General features: G+C 45.9%; 1 protein-coding gene across 1 annotated transcript in view; it reads right to left on the reverse strand.

Moving 5' to 3' along the window:
- The window catches only part of LOC123760095 (uncharacterized), a 63,022-nt gene that overhangs the window by 35,199 nt on the left and 7,260 nt on the right, over positions 1–20,563 (reverse strand). The window contains exon 3 of the mRNA XM_045745561.2: positions 4,126–4,269. Within this exon, the coding sequence (XP_045601517.2) occupies positions 4,126–4,269 (144 nt within the window). The remainder of the gene's footprint in view (positions 1–4,125; positions 4,270–20,563) is intronic.

Raw genomic sequence — 20,563 nt, forward strand, 5'->3', positions numbered from 1 at the left:
ATGCTGGGGCTGCATACTCCAGGATTTTTCTCACATAGGTGGTATACAAAGTTCAGAACGATTCCTTGCACAAGTGTCTAAATGCCGTTCTTATGTTAGCCAACCTGGCATATGCAGCTGATGTTATCCTCTTGATATGGGCTTCAGGGGACAGGTCTGGCGTGATATCAACCCCAAGGTCTTTCTCTCTCCCTGACTCGTGTAGAATTTCATCTCCCAAATGATACCGTGTAACTGACCTTCTGCTCCCTACGCCTATCTTCATTACATTACATTTGCTTGGGTTAAACTCTAACAACCATTTTTTCGACCATTGCTTTAGTTTGTCTAGGTCTTCTTGAAGCCTCAAGCAGTCCTCCTCTGTCTTAATCCTTCTCATAATTTTGGAATCGTCAGCAAACATTGAGAGGAATGAGTCTATACCCTCCGGGAGATCGTTCACGTATATCAGAAACAGAATAGGACCAAGTACAGAGACCTGTGGGACTCCAATGGTGACTTCACGCCAATCTGAGGTCTCACCCCTCACTGTAACTCTTTGCTTCCAAGTGCTTAGGTATTCCCTTATCCACTGGAGCACTTTACCAGTTACTCCTGCCTGTCTTTCCAATGTGTACTCACCTAGTTGTACTCACCTAAGAGTGTTTGCGGAGGTTGAGCTCTGGCTCTTTGGTCCCGCCTCTCAACCGTCAATCAACAGATGTACAGATTCCTGAGCCTATTGGGCTCTATCATATCTACACTTGAAACTGTGTATGGAGTCAGCCTCCACCACATCACTTCCTAATGCATTTCATTTGTCAACCACTCTGACACTAATAAAGTTCTTTCTAATATCTCTGTGGCTCATTTGGGCACTCAGTTTCCACCTGTGTCCCCTGGTGCGTGTGCCCCTTGTGTTAAATAGGCTGTCTTTATCTACCCCTATCAATTCCCTTCAGAATCTTGAATGTGGTGATCATGTCCCCCCTAACTCTTCTGTCTTCGAGCGAAGTGAGGTTTAATTCCCGTAGTCTCTCCTCGTAGCTCATACCTCTCAGCTCGGGTACTAGTCTGGTGGCAAACCTTTGAACCTTTTCCAGTTTAGTCTTATCCTTGACTAGATATGGACTCCATGCTGGGGCTGCATACTCCAGGATTGGCCTGACATATATGGTATACAAAGTTCTGAATGATTCTTTACACAAGTTTCTGAATGCCGTTCGTATGTTGGCTAGCCTGGCATATGCAGCTGATGTTATCCTCTTGATATGTGTTGCAGGGGACAGGTCTGGCGTGATATCAACCCCCAAGTCTTTTTCTTTCTCTGACTCCTGAAGAATTTCCTCTCCCAAATGATACCTTGCATTTGTCCTAATGCTCCCTACACCTATCTTCATTACATTACATTTGGTTGGGTTAAACTCTAACAACCATTTGTTCGACCATTCCTTCAGCTTGTTTAGGTCTTCTTGAAGCCTCAAACAGTCTTCTTCTGTTTTAATCCTTCTCATAATTTTGGCATCGTCCGCAAACATTGAGAGAAATGAATCGATACCCTCTGGGAGATCGTTCACGTATATCAGAAACAGAATAGGACCGAGTACAGAGCCCTGTGGGACTCCACTGGTGACTTCACGCCAATCGGAGGTCTCACCCCTCACCGTAACTCTCTGCTTCCTATTGCTTAGGTACTCCCTTATCCACAGGAGCACCTTACCAGCTACACCTGCCTGTCTCTCCAGCTTATGTACCAGCCTTTTATGCGGTACTGTGTCAAAGGCTTTCCGACAATCCAAGAAAATGCAGTCCGCCCAGCCCTCTCTTTCTTACTTAATCTTTGTCACCAGGTCGTAGAATTCTATTAAGCCAGTCAGGCAAGATTTACCCTCCCTGAACCCATGTTGGCGATTTGTCACGAAGTCCCTTCTCTCCAGATGTGTTACCAGTTTTTTTCTCACGATCTTCTCCATCACCTTGCATTGTATACAAGTCAAGGACACTGGCCTGTAGTTCAGTGCCTCTTGCCTGTCGCCCTTTTTGTATATTGGGACCACATTCGCCGTCTTCCATATTTCTGGTAGGTCTCCCGTCACCAGTGACTTACTATACACTATGGAGAGTGGCAAGCAAAGTGCCTCTGCACACTCTTTCAGTACCCATGGTGAGATCCCGTCTGGATCAACAGCCTTTCTAACATCCAGATCCAGTAGGTGTCTCTTGACCTCCTCTCTCGTAATTTCAAACTCTTCCAAGACCGCCTGGTTTACCTCCCTTTCTCCTAGCGCAGTGACCTCACCTTGTTCCTTTGTGAAGACCTCCTGGAACCTCTTGTTGAGTTCTTCACACACCTCTTTGTCATTCTCTGTATACCTGTCCTCGCCTGTTCTAAGTTTTAATACCTGTTCTTTCACTGTTGTTTCCTTCTGATGTGACTGTGGAGTAGCTTTGGTTCGGTCGTGGCTTTGTTTGCTATATCATTTTCAAAACTTTTCTCTGCTTCTCTTCTAACTCTGACGTACTCATTCCTGGTTCTCTGGTATCCCTCTCGGCTTTCTGGTGTTCTGTTATTCCGGAAGTTCCTCCACGCCCTTTTGTTCAGTTTCTTCGCTTCCATACATGCCCTATTATACCATGGATTCTTCTGTTGCTTCTCGAATTTTTCCCTCTGGGCCGGGATGAACCTGTTTACTGCCTCCTGACACTTTTGGGTAACATAGTCCATCATACCCTGTACAGACTTATCTCTGAGGTCTGTGTCCCAAGGTATTTCCCTTAGGAAACTTCTCCTCTGTTCATAATTCCCCTTTCGGTATGCCAGCCTTTTGATTCTTAGTTCTTTTTTTGGGGAGATAATTCCTAGCTCTACCAGGTACTCAAAGTTCAATACACTGTGATCACTCATTCCCAAGGGCGCTTCCATCTTAACTTCCCTTATATCCCACTCATTTAGGGTAAATATAAAATCAAGCATTGCTGGTTCATCTTCTCTCATTCTTGTTGGTTCCTTGATGTGCTGGCATAGAAAGTTTCTTGTTGCCACGTCCAGCAGCTTAGCTCTCCATGATTCTGGTCCTCCATGCGGGTCTCTGTTCTCCCAATCTATCTTCCCATGGTTGAAGTCTCCCATAATTAGTAGTCCAGATCCATTCCTGCTAGCAACATAAGCTGCTCTTTTTATTATGTTAATGGTGGCCATGTTGTTTCTATCATTTTCCTGTCTGGGTCTTCTGTCATTTGGTGGTGGATTATATATGACTACGACAATAATTTTTTCCCCTCCATTTGTTATGGTACCTGCTATGTAGTCACTGAAACCTTCACAGCCCAGAATAACCATCTCCTCAAAATCCGAGCCTTTTCTTACCAACAGAGCTACACCACCACCACCTCTTCCTTCCCTCTCTTTCCTCACAACATAATAGTCCTGTGGGAACACTGCATTTGTTATCGTTTTCGTTAGCTTTGTTTCTGTGAGGGCTATTATGTCTGGGTTTTCCTCTAGTACCCGTTCTCCAAGCTCATTTGCTTTATTTGTAATGTGTGTGTGTGTGTGTGTGTGTGTGTGTGTGTGTGTATGTGTGTGTGTGTGTGTGTGTGTGTGTAAAGTTTCACTATCGGCCAGACCATAGGTACATCCATACAAAATGTTGAATATTGGTCAATAACAGTGCAAAGATTTAAAATGCATACAACACCATGCAGCAGTTGGGCGCCTGACAGGTGAGTGGACAGCGCTTCGGATTCGTAGTTCTGAGGTTCCGGGTTCGATGCCCGGTGGAAGCAGAGACAAATGGGCAAAAAGTTTCTTTCACCCTGATGCCCCTGTTACCTAGCAGTAAATAGGTACCTAGGAGTTAGACAGCTGCTACGGGCTGCTTCCTGGGGATGTGTAACAAAAAGTAGGCCTGGTCTAGGACTGGGCTGCGGGGACACTAAACCCCGAAATCATCTCAAGATAACTCAAGATAAGATAACACCTGTCCTAAGGGTCAATTAATGTTACAAATAGTGGCTTACTACCTCCATCTGAAGTAAGGGTTCATTAACGCCAATTGCTTCACCTTTCTACCAATACATGGTTCATGGATCTATGGCCTATCTACATCAGCTTCTCAACATTATTAAAGATAATTTGTCACTCACCTCTGTAAGTTTTGATAAAATAGCTCGTTCACCAAAGTCTGAGTGGACACAGGCTCGAGATGAGCACATAACACTGCCCTCCTCTGGACAATCAATTTTGTCTGTCATTATGGCCAAAACCTTACGGAAACGTGCTTGCATCATCTGAAAATATTAAATAAGTAATGATCTTTGCATAATTAGTATAGCAGTAGGATACTATTATTAAACTATTTTTGTAAATAAACTTTCATTTTTGTTATAAATCCGGCATTCAATTAACCTTTTTCCCAAGTACCTTCACTCTCTCAATACCGCAATTACTGTATTAAGGGTCCTTTTGGCACAGACCTTGCAACCTGTCTTCGACTCAAGTCCATTACATCCAGCGGGGTCGACCCCACAGACGCATTAGTAAATTTTTACATGCTGCTCATTCAAAGTGGAAATTTTTTCATATATAAATTAATATAATAATATATTAGCATATTGTGCATATATATAGGCATAGGTTAGGTAAGGTGTTTAGGTTCTGTTGGCGATTATTTATATTTGTAGCCCCCTCCCTGTCCAGCCCGTTGCTGCCAAGAGGGGGCTTGGTGGGCGGCTGCCGGAGTGTGATGCTCCATGGGATAGTCCTTTGTCCTTTTGTGGCCTTATGCTCCTGCTGCTGTCCTATCGAATTCAGCCAGACGACTTTTCCTTTTCCTTACGTTTCGTTTTTCTCCCCTTCTCAATCTTCTCCTTTCTGATTGTCATTTCCCACCAACCTTTTGCCTGTTTTGATTATTCTATCGGCCTTCTTTTGTTTTGACGCCCTAGGTGTTTGAAGAGGCATACTCTTGCACCCTTAGAACTGTGGTACCCAATGTCGCGAGCGAAGGGGACGCTTTTATTTTTAATCCTCCTTTCGTTACTGAACCCGATCTTGACGAACTGACGGTTCGTCAGGTGGCGTTTGTTTGGCATATACTCACGACGCACCCCGGGAAAGGGCCCCGGCAAGATCGGCAACATGTCTCTTGTTGGATGTCCTATCCTCTAATTGTGGCTCTGTGGTGGGTGTGGGCACCCACACCCACCACATTCGTGAATGTAAGTTTTAAATGTGAATGAATTTGTGAATTTAAATTCGTGAATGTAAGAAACTTACATTCGTGAATGTAAGTTTTTCCTCTCGTCTTTATGTGAAATTCTGTTCCTCTTGTACCTTCTCGGGCTCGAGCCGAAGCCCCCGAGTCAGATTGTGTTGGAAGACCGGGCTCTGTAGCCCCCACTGCATTGGGCCCCGACCTTGCTCCTCTTTTGACCCCTCCTGGCTACTGCCCCCGGCTCCCCTTTCTCCTCTGTGGTTGGGTCGAGCTACAAGCCCCCAGTGGTGACCACCTTGCCCCTGGCACAGCTCAGTCTCTCATTGTGGCTACTCCTCCTTTCGTTACTGAACCCGATCTTGATGGACTGATGGTTCTTCAGGTGGCGTTTACTCACGACACACCCCTGGGGGGCCGCTGGCAATATCGGCAACATGTCTCTTGTTGGGTGTCCTATCCTCTAATTGTGGCTCCATGGTGGGTGTGGGAGCACATTCGTGAATGAAAGTCTTTCCTCTCGTCTTTATGTCAAATTATATTCCTCTTGTACTTTTTCGGGCTCTTTGGGTGGGTGACCAAGCCCCCGAGTCAGATTGCGTTAGAGGACCGGACTCTGTAGCCCCCGCTGCATTGGACCCTGACCTTGCTCCTCCTTTGACCCTCGTGACTACTCCCTTTGGGTCCCCTCTCTCCTCTGTGATTGGGTCGAGCCACAAGCCCCCAGTGGTGACCACATCGTTCCCTGGCATGGCTCAGTCTCTCATTGTGGCTACTGTGCCTTTTAATCCCTCTGGGGTGTTCTCAACACCGTCCACGCCACGGCTGCACTCGCTCAATCCCTTCCCGTACTAATGTGTACCAAGCCTTGTTTGGTCCTGCTTCGTGGGCCAAATACTTTGATCTCCTTCCTCTGGATTTTACACCTCCTGACGATTCCTCGCTCCATAGGCACCTTGTTGATTCAGTAGATGCCTCTGTTACTTTTAACCCCACCCGTCTCGGTACATGTGTCGTTGCTGCTCCTTCTCAGGATGCAGCCATCTGCTTGGCCGCCTTATCCAGCCTTGGCAAAACCCCTGTTCGGGTCTCCAAGTACACTCAGTTGAATGCTAGTGTTAGCACTGTCCTCTTCCCACCCCATGTTGCAACAGGTGTTAGGAATCTACAGGATTGGTCGTCGCCGTCAGCTCCTTGGGGTATTGAAGATTACCATTGATTATTTTTTACCCTTCCATCCGCTGCCATTCTTGTTGGTGCCAGGTGCTCTGTTCAGGAGTACATTCCCTCTCCTTGGCTCTATAATAAGTAATGGAGGTTTGGGCATGGTGCCCTCCGATGCTCTAGTACTGTCTCTCTCTGTCCCTTGAGTTGGGACGAAGGTCACTCTAAGTCGGAGTGCACTTCTCCCTGGGCTCGCTGCCTCAATTGCGGTGAGGCCCACTCTACCTTCTCCGCGCATGTTTACATTACAAACTTGAGGCAGCCGTCTTCACCTTGAAACACCGGGAATGTTTTTCTTTTCCTGAGGCGAGGCACCAAGTTCGCCGCCTTCCCCTTTTGCTGGCGTCTCTTATACTCACGTGTTGCACTCTTCCTCTCCTCGTCCTTCCCACCTTCCTCAGTCTAACAACCGTTTCAAGGCCTTTGGCCTAGACACGTCCACCTCCGCCTCCTCTATTCCTTTAAGTTTTGTCCCGAAGGGTCCCCCCTCATGGTTCTCTGTCTGGGGTTCCCCTTCTTTCTACCCAGTCTGTCTTGTCTCCTGTGTCTTCTTCCTCGTCTCCCTCCTTCCCATTCTTCTCCTCCAGCTCTTAGCTCTCCCCACCATCTGTCAGTGCGGGCTGATGTCCATCACTCTCCCAGCGGCCATCGTGTTATTTGTTCTTGTTGTTCTTCTTCTGTTGAGACGCTTGAATCTGTTGCCCAGTACGTTGTTGCCGGGACGTTTGTCTCTTTAAGTCCGAAGCGAAAACCTGGCTCATCTCCTTCCTCCTCCCTGGCAGGTAAGAAGGCTTCGCTTTCTTCCTCGCCCCCAACCTCTGACTCTCTCGATCCATTCCCTCCTGTTTCGGTGGTTGCGCCCCCTGTTCCTGCTATGGAGGTTTCTTTGGCCCCCGCTGCCCTCTCGGTTGTTAACCTTGCTGAGGTGCACTCCCAGGTTTCTGCCCCTCCTGCTGCTGTCCTTGACCCTCGGTTGTCCTACTCTCCTCCTACGAACCCTGCTCATTTGCCTCTGGCCTGTCCTCCCGCTCCCTTCCCTCCATCCTTACTCGGTTTACCCATGCCTCCCTAACCCTGACTTCGTTGACCATGATCCTGATCCTGCGCATCTTTAACGTGCTGTGTTCCTTTTTCACCTTTTTTTCTTCATTGTTCTCTGTTGCTGTTCTTTCTCTTCTTGTTGATGTCTATCCTTCAATAGAATATTCGCGGATATTACGCCAATTTCTATGAACGCCAACTTCTGATTTCACAGTTTTCGCCCATTCGTGCCGATGCTTGGTGCTCGTCCTGGTCGCTTCCGTGGCTATTCCTTTCTCGTTTCCCTTCCCCCCAGCTTTTGCAGGGGCCCCGTTCCTCTTCTGCTCTCTTGATTCGTTCTGATGTTCTCTTCGTCCCCCTACTTTTTCCGCTGCCTCTCCAATGTTCTGCTGCACGTGTCTGTGTGCTTAAATGGTACATGGTTTGTTCCATTTACCTCCCACCAAATGTCCCGCTTTCTCTTCCCGATCTTCCTTATAAAGATCCCTTCTCTCTCTCTCTGAACTTCAGTCTGCCCTGGCCCTCTGCGGTTCTACGGCAGCGGGCTCCGATGGCATTCGTTATGAGATGCTTAGCCATCTCCCTCCGTGCACGTCTCAGTATGTACTGAGTCTGTATAATCGGGTCTGTATAATCGCTTCTCTCTTTCTTCAAAGCTTCCTCTCTCGTCGTTCTTTTCGAGTAAGGCTTGGTGCCACTCTCTCTGCCTTTTTTCAGCAATACTAGGGTGTGGCCCAAGGTAGTGTTCTGAGCAATACTCTTTTTCTGGTTGCCCTCAGTGGTCTTCTTTCCTCTCTTTCTTCTGGCGTCTTCTCCACTCTCTTTGTCGACGATCTTACCCTTTGCTGTCAGGGTGATGACTCCTTCAATGGCGGCTTCAACTTGCGATTGATGCCGTGTCGTCTTGAACCACTAATCATGACTTCAGGTTCTCTACGTCTAAGACCTGTGCTATGATTTTTACTTGGAAATGTGTCGTTCTTCGTACCTCTTTGTCGTTTAATGGTCACCCCCTTGTGTACAAGGATTAAGGTAAGATTTTGGAGTTAATCTTTGACACTCGTTTGTCTTGGTCGCCCCATATCTCTTACCTCCGAGTTTAATGTTCTAAGTCCCTTACCCTCGGGTATTGTCCCATACTACTTGGGAAGCGGATAGGCGCACTCTCCTCACTTTACATTCCTCTCTCGTGTCTAAACTCGATTATGGTTACCCTGCTTACTCGTCTGCATCTCCTACTCTTCGCCATCTTGATGCTTTGCACCATACTCGGTTGCGCCTCGGCTCTGGTGACTTTCGTTCGACTCCCGCCCTCAGGTTGTATGTTGACACTCGCTTCCTATCTCTCCAGGACCGCCGTGATCGCTACTGTCTTCGCTATCTTGCGAGGTCCTTGCAACATCCTTCCTCTCGTCTCTGTCATGCGTTAACGTTTACCGCTCGTGGGCTTTCTGTTCCTCTTCACCACCACCCCCTTTTTGTCCGGTTATCTCGCTTACAGGATTCTCTTTCAGTTCGTATTTCTAACATTTCTCCTCTTATTGTTCCTTTCTTGACCTCTTGAGAGTCCCCCTTCCGAAGTTTTGTACATCCTTGACCTGCATCACTAAAGCTTTTACCCCTCCTACGATTCTGAAACGCCTTTTCCTTGAGCACTTTTCTTCACACTCCCACTCCGTTTCCATCTTCACCGATGGGTCTAAATCTGCGGACGGTGTAGGCTACTCTGTTGCTTTTCTTGACCGCGCTTATATGAGTCGCCTACCCCCGGAGAATAACATCTGTACAGCAGGACTTTATCCTATTCTCTATGCTCTTCGTCTCCTGCTTTCTCGTTGTCAATCTTCCTTTGTAGTTGTCGTTCACTCTCGTACTGCCCTCATGGCTCTCGGGTCCTTTAATTCGGTCCATCCAGTGGTCGTCAAGATTCAGCATTAACTGTTTCTTGTTTTCAATAAATTTAAGTCAATTGAGTTTTGCTGGGTTCCCAGCTGGTGTCTCTGGTATTGGTGTCTCTTTAAATGAGTGTGCGGATGCTGCCACTAGGGAAACTGTCCGCTCTTGTCCCATCTCCCGTAAAGGTATTCCTTTTTCCGACTATTACCCAGTTATTCATTCCTCCATCCTTACCTGTTGGCAGGATTGTTGGTCTTCAGTTACTGGTAACAAACTGCGTGCTCTTAAGAGTTGTGTGTGTCCTCATGGCCGTCTTCCTACCACCATAACCGGCGATGGGAAATGGCTCTGGCGAGGTTACGTATTGGCAATACACTCTTAACTCATGGTCACTCAATGGAGCGCCACTAAGTTCCTTATTGTCCAAATTGCTTTGTCCCTCTTACGATCATGCATATCCTTGTTGAATGTTCTGACTTCCAGGACGAGTGTGTGTCTTGCTTTCTGACCATCCCTCGCGGTCGATTATAATTCTATCGACCATCCCTCGATAGAATTATTGGTGAATCGTATACTTTTGATATTGTTCGCCTTATGCGGTTCTGTTCTTGTATTGGCATCCTTGGTAACATTTAGCGTCCTCTGATTATTCCACTCATTTGATGGTGCTACATGGCCTCCCGGTTTGGTACCTTCTTTTGATAATTACTTACTGGTGTTTGTAGTACGTGGGTGAAGCATTTACAGCAATGTTGTTTGAATAAAATTCGTCAGTGAAGCACTTGTTCCAGAAGTGTTCGAACGAAATCAGTTGTGAGTCCAGCCCGTCCTCCAAAGACCCAAAAGTGATTCCATGCACCAGCCGAACCCTCTGTTTATGAATGAAAAACGATTTACACACGACTCACAACTGTTGACGTTCGAACACTTCCAGAACAAATGCTTCACTGACGATTTTTGTCAGTGAACCACAACGCCGAAAATGCCCCACCCATGTACTACAAATACAAATAATCGCTAACAAAACCTAAACTCCTAACCTATGCCTATATATACACAATATACTAATATATTATAATATTAATTTATATATGAGAAAATTCCCGTTTTTAATGAACAGCATGTAAAAATTTATAGATGCATCATTGAGGTCGACCGCTCGATGTAATGGACTTGAGTCGAGGACCGGTTGGTGAGTCGTGTGAAACCGTTTTTCATTCATAAACATGGGGTTTGGTGGGTGCATGGAATCACTTCTGGGTTTTGGGAGGACGGGCTGAACCTTAGGTAGTGCTGCTTCATATCTCAGTATCAAACCAACATTTTGGTGTGAAACCCCGTAGTGTTATACACAATATAACGACTGTCGTTTGTTCAAGACTATAACCCAAGTGATGTGAGATCACCATCTTCTCGAGGAAAGTGTTATTACTTTGTTACATGCTCTCAAGCACTGAAACATCGGAGTCTTATTGTTTGCTCACACTTTAATTAGCAGTTGCATTGAGTGAATTCTACTTTGTGGAGTCCGCCCTGAGCAGCCGTGAAGTGAGAACGTGTCCCGGCCTCCGTGACTGCTGGGGTTGTTTGCCGTTTGGTCGCCAGGTGGTGAGGGCGTTGCTGCCCTCCCAGTGTTGTTGCCTGCCTGGCTGCGTGCTGACATGGCAGTTTTGACATGGGGGGGGACTTGCAATTCCTCCTGTTTTGCGGGTGAATTCCGTGGGACTAGAGTTCTCGTGTAAGGCTGGTTATCCAGCCATTGAGTTGGTGATGTGCGACATGCTTCGTGTCCCGGTGGAGGCTGTATATGGAGTTGAGCTTGTTGCGGCCCACTGGGTGATTATCAAGTTCGTGCGGGAGGAGGAGTATCGGGACTTCCTCCGTCGGTACGAAGGGCATTCGTTGCAGTTGCCGGATGGCGCCGGCTCTGTTGCGGTCTCGGACCGAAGTGTTGCCCTGACTTATGTCAGTGTACACTGTGCGCCCCTGGAGTTCCCTGAAGACCTTCTCCGGCGCTTCTTCGGGAGGTATGGTGCTGTCATCAGTGTGTGGGTGAACACGCTTTCCTCGGGGAAGTATGCTGGGAAGCAGATGAACATCCGTACCTAAGGTATGCGCCTGCGGTCGGATATCCCGTCTTCTGTCCGGCTGCTGGGTTACTACGTTCGGGTGTATTATGCCCGGCAGCCCTGTACCTGTTTTCGGTGTGGCCAGTTAGGGCATCAGGCTGCCGGGTGCTCTGAGGCCCCTGCTGCACCTGTTAACTTGTTTCGGGAAGAGGATTTCCCGCCGCTCCCTCAGGGCATGGATTCCGGAGATGAAGAGGGGCAGGTCCCATTCACTGCTGTTGCGGCCCCCCCTGCGTCACCCGACATGCCCCCGGTGGTTGTTGTCCCTCCGCCGAGTGTTCCGGTGGCTCCTGTCGCTGGTCACTTCGCTGTGCCAGTTGCTCCCGAGGGTCTTCCGGATGGTCTCTGCGAGTCGTCTTCGTCTTCCTCGTCTCCTGCTGCTGCGCCTGGTCCTGCACCCTCGCCAGGTGTTACGGCTATGCTGGGTGTTGGGGGGGCTGCGGAGCGTCCTGTTGTGTGCGGCCCGGTTCCCCCATGTGGTTGAGGCTGCTGCCGTACTGCGACGGGCGTCGGTTCGCCCGGTTCGTGAGGCCCGTGGTTCTGGGTCCGCCTCCGGCTGTGAGGATGTGCGGCCAGTCCCCAAGCGTTCCAGGCGTTCTTCTACTGCTTGGGCTGATGCGGAGGACTACGACGACGGTGGAGCTTCGGGCGATGATGTGGCGATTCCGGGTGCTTCGCGCTCTATGTCGCTGGTGGTGGCTGACGTCCATGTGTCTGCTGTTGACGATGGTTGTGCGTCTGATTTACCTCCTGTTCTTTCTCCTGCAGAAGGTTCTCTGCAGTGGGAGGTGGTTGCTCCTACAGACGTGGATGGTATGGATTCTGGTGCGAGCCGAGGCATCAAGCTGGTGCTGAAGAAGGATGCCAAGCGTGGGGGGTCCCAGCAGGCACAACGTTCGGTGGTTGACGCGGGGCCCTGTGAGGCAGCCGAGGAGGCTCCCAGTGCGCTGCCCATTCCCCGGCCTCGTGGGAAGGAGCCTCTCCCTCTCGTCTTGGCCTCCGGAGTGGCACATGATGATAAGCATCCTTTGCGGTTTGAAATTGTTGACCGCGTGCGTCCTGTTCCGTGGTGCCCTTCTTCCATCTGGATTCGACGGGCTCGGTGTTTTATTGAGTGTGTGCCGGAGTTAATGCCTGATCCTCGTACGGTTCATAATGAACCTGTTACGGAGGACGTCATGTTACTTTGGGAGGCGTATTGTATTCGATTCCCGACGGCGGAGTGGCCGGATAAGTATGAGAAATTTGAGTAGTCTGTGTGCTTGCTGTGTGTTTGGTGTGTGCTTGGACCTGTGGTTTGTTTGCAATGTGTTGTACCTATTGTGCGCCCTTCAGGCCGGTGTTATGTTTGTTCTCATGACCGGTGTTTTGTTGTATTTCTTATATTTCCGGTATTGTTTCTTTTTCTCGTGTTTCATTATGTTTCTGTTCATTGTTGTTTTTGTTGTCGGCCCTTCAGGCCGGTGTTTAGTGTCTTTGTATAAATTTGTATTGATTTGTTTCGTGCTGAAGTATCTTGTTATGTTTCTTGATGTACTTTGTTGTTTTATTCTAGGTCCTTCAGGCCAGTGCATGTATGTTGTTGTGTTTGTGCCTGTTTTGTTTTCAGGTGTGCGTGTTTTGCTTGTTTATTATTATTGTTTATTTTGGCCTCGCCCTTTGTTTACGGGGCGGATGGCTTGGTGTGTGTTTTTTTATTCCTGTATTGTTTGTGCTGTGCGTTTGACCTGGTGTTTTTATATTGCTTTACCTGTTGTACGTGTTTGTTCTTTGTTTTGTTTGGAATGTATTGTGTTTGTCCTGTTCTGTTTCCTGTTATGCCTCTTGATGTATGTTTTGTTTCTCTGGAGGTTTTGTTTGTGATGTTACTGTGATTGCTAGTTTGCCATTGTATTATGTTTTGTCTTTGATGTATGCTGTATTTTTCTATGCTTTTCTCATGTTTGTGTTTTGTTGTGCTATGCTGTCGGCCCTTCTGGCCGGTGGTCTATTGTTTTCTTTTATGTATTCTGTATTGTTTTTATTGTATTTAAATTGCATGCTTTGCATGTAAAAATAAAAATAAAAAAGAAAAAAAAAAGTTGCATTGAGTGCCTTTATTGACAACACCCCTGGCACCCATTATAAGTGTTGCTGCAGTTACAATTGTTGCAAGGGTTAATTCTGTTAAAACAGCCACATTCCACTTACTTATTCAGGCACACTTTTCCTTTATTTCTCTCGTTTACCTGCTAATTTTTTCTCATATTTAATACATTTCTATTTTCATGATCATATCATTTTATTTTTGTCAAATAAACCAAGAACATCTAACTTTCATTTATGTTAATATTTTGCCATTTAGACTTAATATATGGCGATTTTTTTGTATATTTGCAATTTAATTTTTTGTTAATATTTTTTTCCATTTTAATATTTAATTAAAAATTTAAAATGTTACTAAATGCTCCAAGTTCTCCTAGTTTCAACCCTTTCTCGCTATAGCATAGTTCCGATGTAGCTAAAAGCTTATAGTTCTTATGCTGCTAATGTTGATAGTTCCTCTGTGGTAGATTTCCAGTTATTAAATATCACCAGGCACTAACCCTTCCTTACGTACCATAGCATGTCCCATAGTACCCGCCCAGTCGCCGTAGACAGCAGAATAGTCGGAAAGCTCCAATTTTAATGATAATTGTATTTTCCCAGTCCCAATAAACTGTAAAATTTAAGTACTATTTTCCATGCTATTCGAATATCATGTATAGGCTTCATCCTGTTGAAGGCGCGAAGTTTTGTTTTGAGAAATATTGGTAGTTCTCAGTAAGTTATAATAAGTACAATAAATTATTACGTATAATAATGGTGCTTTCGCCAAATAATATTATATACAATAGAGTGAGTTTAAAAATTCAAAGAGAATGGATAGTAGGAACGTTTATCAGAAAACCATGTTACGTTGGTATGGCTATGGGGTACACTACTCTAAATAGGATGAATAGGATTCACTACCACCCAAAAGGATAGGTATGGGGTCCATTACAACCTGTTGGATGGATATGGGGTCCACTACCACGTTTTATATAGTTATAGGGTCCCCTGCCACCTGTTCGATGGGTATTGGGTCCACTACCACCTGTTGAATGGGTATGGAATCCACTAATGCCCACGGGATGGGTATGGGGTCCATTACTGCCCAATGGGTGGGTATGGGGATTCTCTACTGCCCGCAAGATGGGTATTGGGTCCACTACCACCTGTCAAATGGGTATGGTGTCCACTAATTCCCACAGGATAGTTATGGGGTCCACTTCTACCTATAGGATAGATATGTGGTCCACTACTATCTACAGGATGGGTATGGCGGTCCACTTCTAACTATAGGATAGATATGTGGTCCACTACTATCTACAGGATGAGTATGGGGGGTCTATTTCCACGAGTAGGATGGATATGGGGTCAACTACTGCCAAAATGATGGGTATTAGGTCCTCTACCACCTAGAGGATGGATATGGGGTCTACTACTGCCACCATGATGGGTATTAGATCCTCTACCACCTAGAGGATGGGTATTGGGTCCATTGTCATCCACTGGATGGTTATGGGGTTCGCTACCACCGACTGGATTGGTATGGGGCTCACTACAACCCACTAGATTTGTATGGGGATTCCTTCCACAAACTGAATGGGTATGGGGCTCCCTACCACAAACTGGATCGGTATAATGATCACTACCGCCCAGAGGATGGGTATGGACCACTACCGCTCACAGAATGGGTATGGGTTCCATTACCGCCCCACAGGATTGGTTTGGCGTCCATTACCGCCCACAGCATAGGCATGGGGTCCACTACCGCCCACAGGACGAGTATGGGGTCCACTACTGCCCATGGGATGGGAGTATCATCCAAAGGATGGGTATAGGGGCTACTACCGTTCACAGGATGGATATAGGTGTCACAACTAGTCACACAATGTGTATGGGGTCCACTACCACCTGTATGTTGGGTATGTGGTCCACTACCACCCATAGGACAGGTATGGGGTCCACTACGTACCTGTATGTTGGGTATGTGGTCCACTACCACCCATAGGACAGGTATGGGGTCCACTACCACCTATATGTTGGGTATGGGGTCCACTAACACCTGTATGTTGGGTGTGGGGTCCACTACCACCTGTTGGAATAAACCGACACCATTTACTAACATTTAATACAATAAGCAGATAATATTGCTGCTGTTTTGTAATTAACAAATAACTCATAGAAAACGAGAGTACAGTGGAAATTTCTTCCCGTAGAAAACGAGATATCATTGCCACATGTCGTTATTAATTTCACCACTTAATAATGGGAATTATTCTTAATACAGCAGGCTTTGGACTGTAAACATCATACAAATATTTCCCTTGAATCAACCTAAGTATCATTACCAAAGTAGAGTAAATGTGGCACATCTAACTACTTCTTGACGCATCTGGAGAACAAGGGATGTGGTCAGTGAGAGAGGGCCTGCAGAGTCAGTCGCCATTAATTTTAACAAGAAGTCACGTTGGGGCAAATTTAGCTCCAATAATTCTCCCTTGGGCAGTGTTATGGAGAGCAAAGTGCTTCCATTATCAACACGCAATCATCGTCTAGTATTAGGGAAGTGTCTTACCGAAACTTGTTTATTATCTAGTACTTTCCTGGCCAGAGAAGTAAGTAGATACACAGGGTGAAGCCGGTTAGGACACGAAGCGAGACAAAACCCATAGTAATTATTATTGACCTCACCTAACAATCAATACACTATATTTAATACGATATAGCTGTCATATTAGGTTACTGCTATTATTTGTGAGTGCCCTATGAGAAGTGTAATTGAAGAGGAAGAAGAATTACTTGTTACCTAGTACTCCAGTACATGAGTTGAAGGTCAGCCTCACACACAAAGTGCATCGACTAGTTTGTTCATCCATGTTCATATCTGGTTACCTAGGACAAAATCAGCCATTCAAGATAGGCCTTCCCATTTAATTACTAATATATGTAGTCCAGTACCGTAGTGAATGTCTACTAATCAATAATTTTGATTGACTACATAAATAAGCTATAAACCCCCCAGAATATGTAAGAAAAGCGATTTGTGAGAATTTTAAATCATACAACTCATTTTAAACATCATAGTATGCAATCGAAAATATAAATTAACGTACAATATAAATTAATATATAAATTAATATATACTAAATAAATATAAATCACAAGTAAATTCCCCACACCACCTGTAGGTTGGATATGGCGTCCACTACCACCAACAGGATGGGTATGGGGTCCACAATCACATGTAGGTTGGTTATGAGGTTCACTACCACCTGTAGGTTAGGTATGGGGTCCACTACCACCCACAAGATGGGTATGGGGTCCACTACTACCTGTAGGTTGGGTATGGGGTCCACTACCACCCACAAGATGGGTATGGGGTCCACTACTACCTGTAGGTTGGGTATGGGGTCCACTACCACCGGTTGGTTGGGTATGAGGTCCACTACCACCTGTAGGTTCGGTATGGGGTCCACTACCGCAATATAAACAATAGGAACAGACACGTATGGACTGGAGACGCAGATGTACTTAAAGCTTGACAGTCCATTAACAATGATGGAATATTGTAACACAAAAAAGACTATACTAGATAATATTAATGTGAAAATATTTAAGTGAGTAAATTAATTATTAATTGATAATTAACAAAGTTATCAATTTATGAAACAGATTGAAAAATTGTAATTGTCAGGTTTATAAAATTTTGTGAAATTGAGAGTCTAGGTAGTAACAGAAATTGATAAATCTTAAATATTTTATGTTAAGAATCTGATGCATGTGTGTGTGTTTGTGTGTATGAGTGTGTACTCACCTAGTTGTGTTTGCGGGGGTTGAGCTCTGGCTCTTTGGTCCCGCCTCTCAACCGTCAATCAACAGGTGTACAGATTCCTGAGCCTATTGGGCTCTATCATATCTACACTTGAAACTGTGTATGGAGTCAGCCTCCACCACATCACCACCTAATGCATTCCATTTGTCAACCACTCTGACAATAAAAAAGTTCTTTCTAATATCTCTGTGGCTCATTTGGGCACTCAGTTTCCACCTGTGTCCCCTTGTGCGTGTTCCCCTTGTGTTAAATAGACTGTCTTTATCTACCCTATCAATCCCCTTCAGAATCTTGAATGTGGTGATCATGTCTTCCAGCGAAGTGAGGTTTAATTCCCGTAGACTCTGTCCTCGTAGCTCATACCTCTCAGCTCGAGTACTAGTCTGGTGGCAAACCTTTGAACCTTTTCCAGTTTAGTCTTATCCTTGACTAGACATGGACTCCATGCTGGGGCTGCATACTCCAGGATTGGCCTGACATATGTGGTATACAAAGTTCTGAATGATTCTTTACACAAGTTTCTGAATGCCGTTCGTATGTTGGCCAGCCTGGCATATGCCGCTGATGTTATCCTCTTGATATGGGCTGCAGGAGACAGGTCTGGCGTGATATCAACTCTCAAGTCTTTTTCTTTCTCTGACTCCTGAAAAATTTCCTCTCCCAGATGGTAGCTTGTATTTGGCCTCCTGCTCCCTACACCTATCTTCATTACGTTACATTTGGTTGGGTTAAACTCTAAGAACCATTTCTTCGACCATTCCTTCAATTGGTCTAGGTCTTCTTGAAGCCTCAAACAGTCCTCTTCTGCCTTAATCATTCTCATAATTTTGGCATCGTCCGCAAACATTGAGAGAAATGAATCTATTCCCTCCGGGAGATATGTGTGTGTGTGTGTGTGTGAGTGTGTACTCACCTATTTGTACTCACCTATTTGTGCTTGCTGGGGTTGAGCTTTGGCTCTTTGGTCCCGCCTCTCAACTGTCAATCAACTGGTGTACAGATTCCTGAGCCTACTGGGCTCTATCATATCTACATTTAAAATTGTGTATGGAGTCAGCCTCCACCACATCACTGCCTAATGCATTCCATCCTTTAACTACTCTGACACTGAAAAAGTTCCTTCTAACGTCCCTGTGGGTCATGTGGGTACTCAGTTTCCACCTGTGTCCCCTTGTTCGCGTACCACCAGTGTTGAATAGTTTATCCTTGTTTACCCGGTCGATTCCCCTGAGGATTTTATAGGTTGTGATCATGTCTTCCCTTACTCTTCTGTCTTCCAGGGTCGTAAGGTGCATTTCCCGCAGCCTTTCTTCGTAACTCATGCCTCTTAGTTCTGGGACTAGTCTAGTGGCATTCCTCTGGACTTTTTCCAGCTTCGTCTTGTGCTTGACAAGGAACAGGCTCCATGCTGGGGCCGCATACTCCAGGATTGGTCTCACATATGTGGTGTACAAGATTGTAAATGATTCCTTACACAGGTTCCTGAACGCTGTTCTGATGTTAGCCAGTCTCGCATATGCCGCAGACGTTATTCTTTTTATGTGGGCTTCAGGAGACAGGTTTGGTGTGATATCAACTCCTAGATCTTTCTCTCTGTCCGTTTCATTAAGTACTTCATCTACTATTCTGTATCCTGTGTCTGGCCTCTTGTTTCCACTGCCTAGTTTCATTACTTCGCATTTACTCAGGTTGAACTTCAACAGCGATTTGTTGGACCATTCACTCAGTCTGTCTAGGTCATCTTGTAGCCTCCTACTATCATCCTCTGTTTCAATCCACCTCATAATTTTTGCATCATCAGCAAACATTGAGAGAAACGATTCTATACCCTCTGGGAGATCATTTACATATAACCCTATGAGGCAGGACCTGCCATCCCTGAACCCATGTTGATGCTGTGTTAAAAATTTCTTTCGCTCCAGATCTTCCACTAGCTTTCTTCGCACAATCTTCTCCATCAGCTTGCATGGTATGCAGGTTAGAGACACTGGCCTGTAGTTCAGTGCCTCCTGTCTATCCCCTTTCTTGTATATCGGGACTACGTTAGCTGCTTTCCAAATTTCTGGCAGTTCCCCTGTTACCAGTGATTTGTAACTATCAGTGGCCTTGGCCCTCAGTGTGTGTGTGTGTGTGTATACTCACTATGGAGAGTGGCAGGCACAGTTCGTCTGCTCCTTCCTTTAGTATCCAAGGGGAGATTCCATCTGGGCCTATAGCCTCTGTCACATCCAACTCTAGTAAACACTTCCTTGCTTCCCCGCTGGTAATCTCAAACCCTTCCAGTGGATCCTGGTTAGCTATTTCCTCTCTTATCTCTGGGATTTCTCCTTGCTCTAAGGTGAAGACCTCCTGGAAATTCTTATTCAGTTCCTCACACACTTCCTTGTCGTTTGTATTGAATCCTTCTTCCCGTATTCTTAATTTCATAACCTGTTCCTTTACTGTGGTTTTTCTCCTGATGTGGCTGTGCAGCAATTTAGGCTGAGTCTTTGCCTTGCTTGCGATGCCATTTTCGTAATGTCTTTCTGCCTCTCTTCTCATCCTGACATATTCATTCCTGGCATTCTCATATCTATCTCTGCTCTCAAGTGTCCTGTTATTCTTATAGTTTCTCCATGCACTTTTACTTTGCTGCTTAGCTAGCCCACATCCCTGATTAAACCATGGGTATCTCATCTTCATTTCACTGTTTTCCTTTTGGACTGGGACAAACTTGTTTGCTGCGTCCTTGCACTTCTGCGCGTGTGTGTGTGTGTGTGTGTGTGTGTGTGTGTGTGTGTGTGTGTATGTGTATACTCACCTAATTGTACTCACCTAATTGTGCTTGCGGTGGTTGAGCTCTGGCTCTTTGGTCCCGCCTTTCAACCGTCAATCAATTGGTGTACAGGTTCCTGAGCCTATTGGGCTCTATCATATCTACACTTGAAACTGTGTATGGAGTCAGCCTCCACCAGATCACTTCCTAATGCATTCCATCCTTTAACCACTCTGACACTAAAAAAGTTCTTTCTAATATCTCTGTGGCTCATTTGGCCCTCAATTTCCACCTGTGTCCCCTAGTGCGTGTGCCTCTTGTGTTAAATAGCCTATCTTTATCTACCCTGTCGATTCCCTTGTGAATCTTGAATGTGGTGATCATGTCCCCCCTAACTCTTCTGTCTTCCAACGAAGTGAGGTTTAAT

Source organism: Procambarus clarkii, chromosome 16, assembly GCF_040958095.1.
Source record: "Procambarus clarkii isolate CNS0578487 chromosome 16, FALCON_Pclarkii_2.0, whole genome shotgun sequence".
Classification (NCBI taxonomy): domain Eukaryota; kingdom Metazoa; phylum Arthropoda; class Malacostraca; order Decapoda; family Cambaridae; genus Procambarus; species Procambarus clarkii.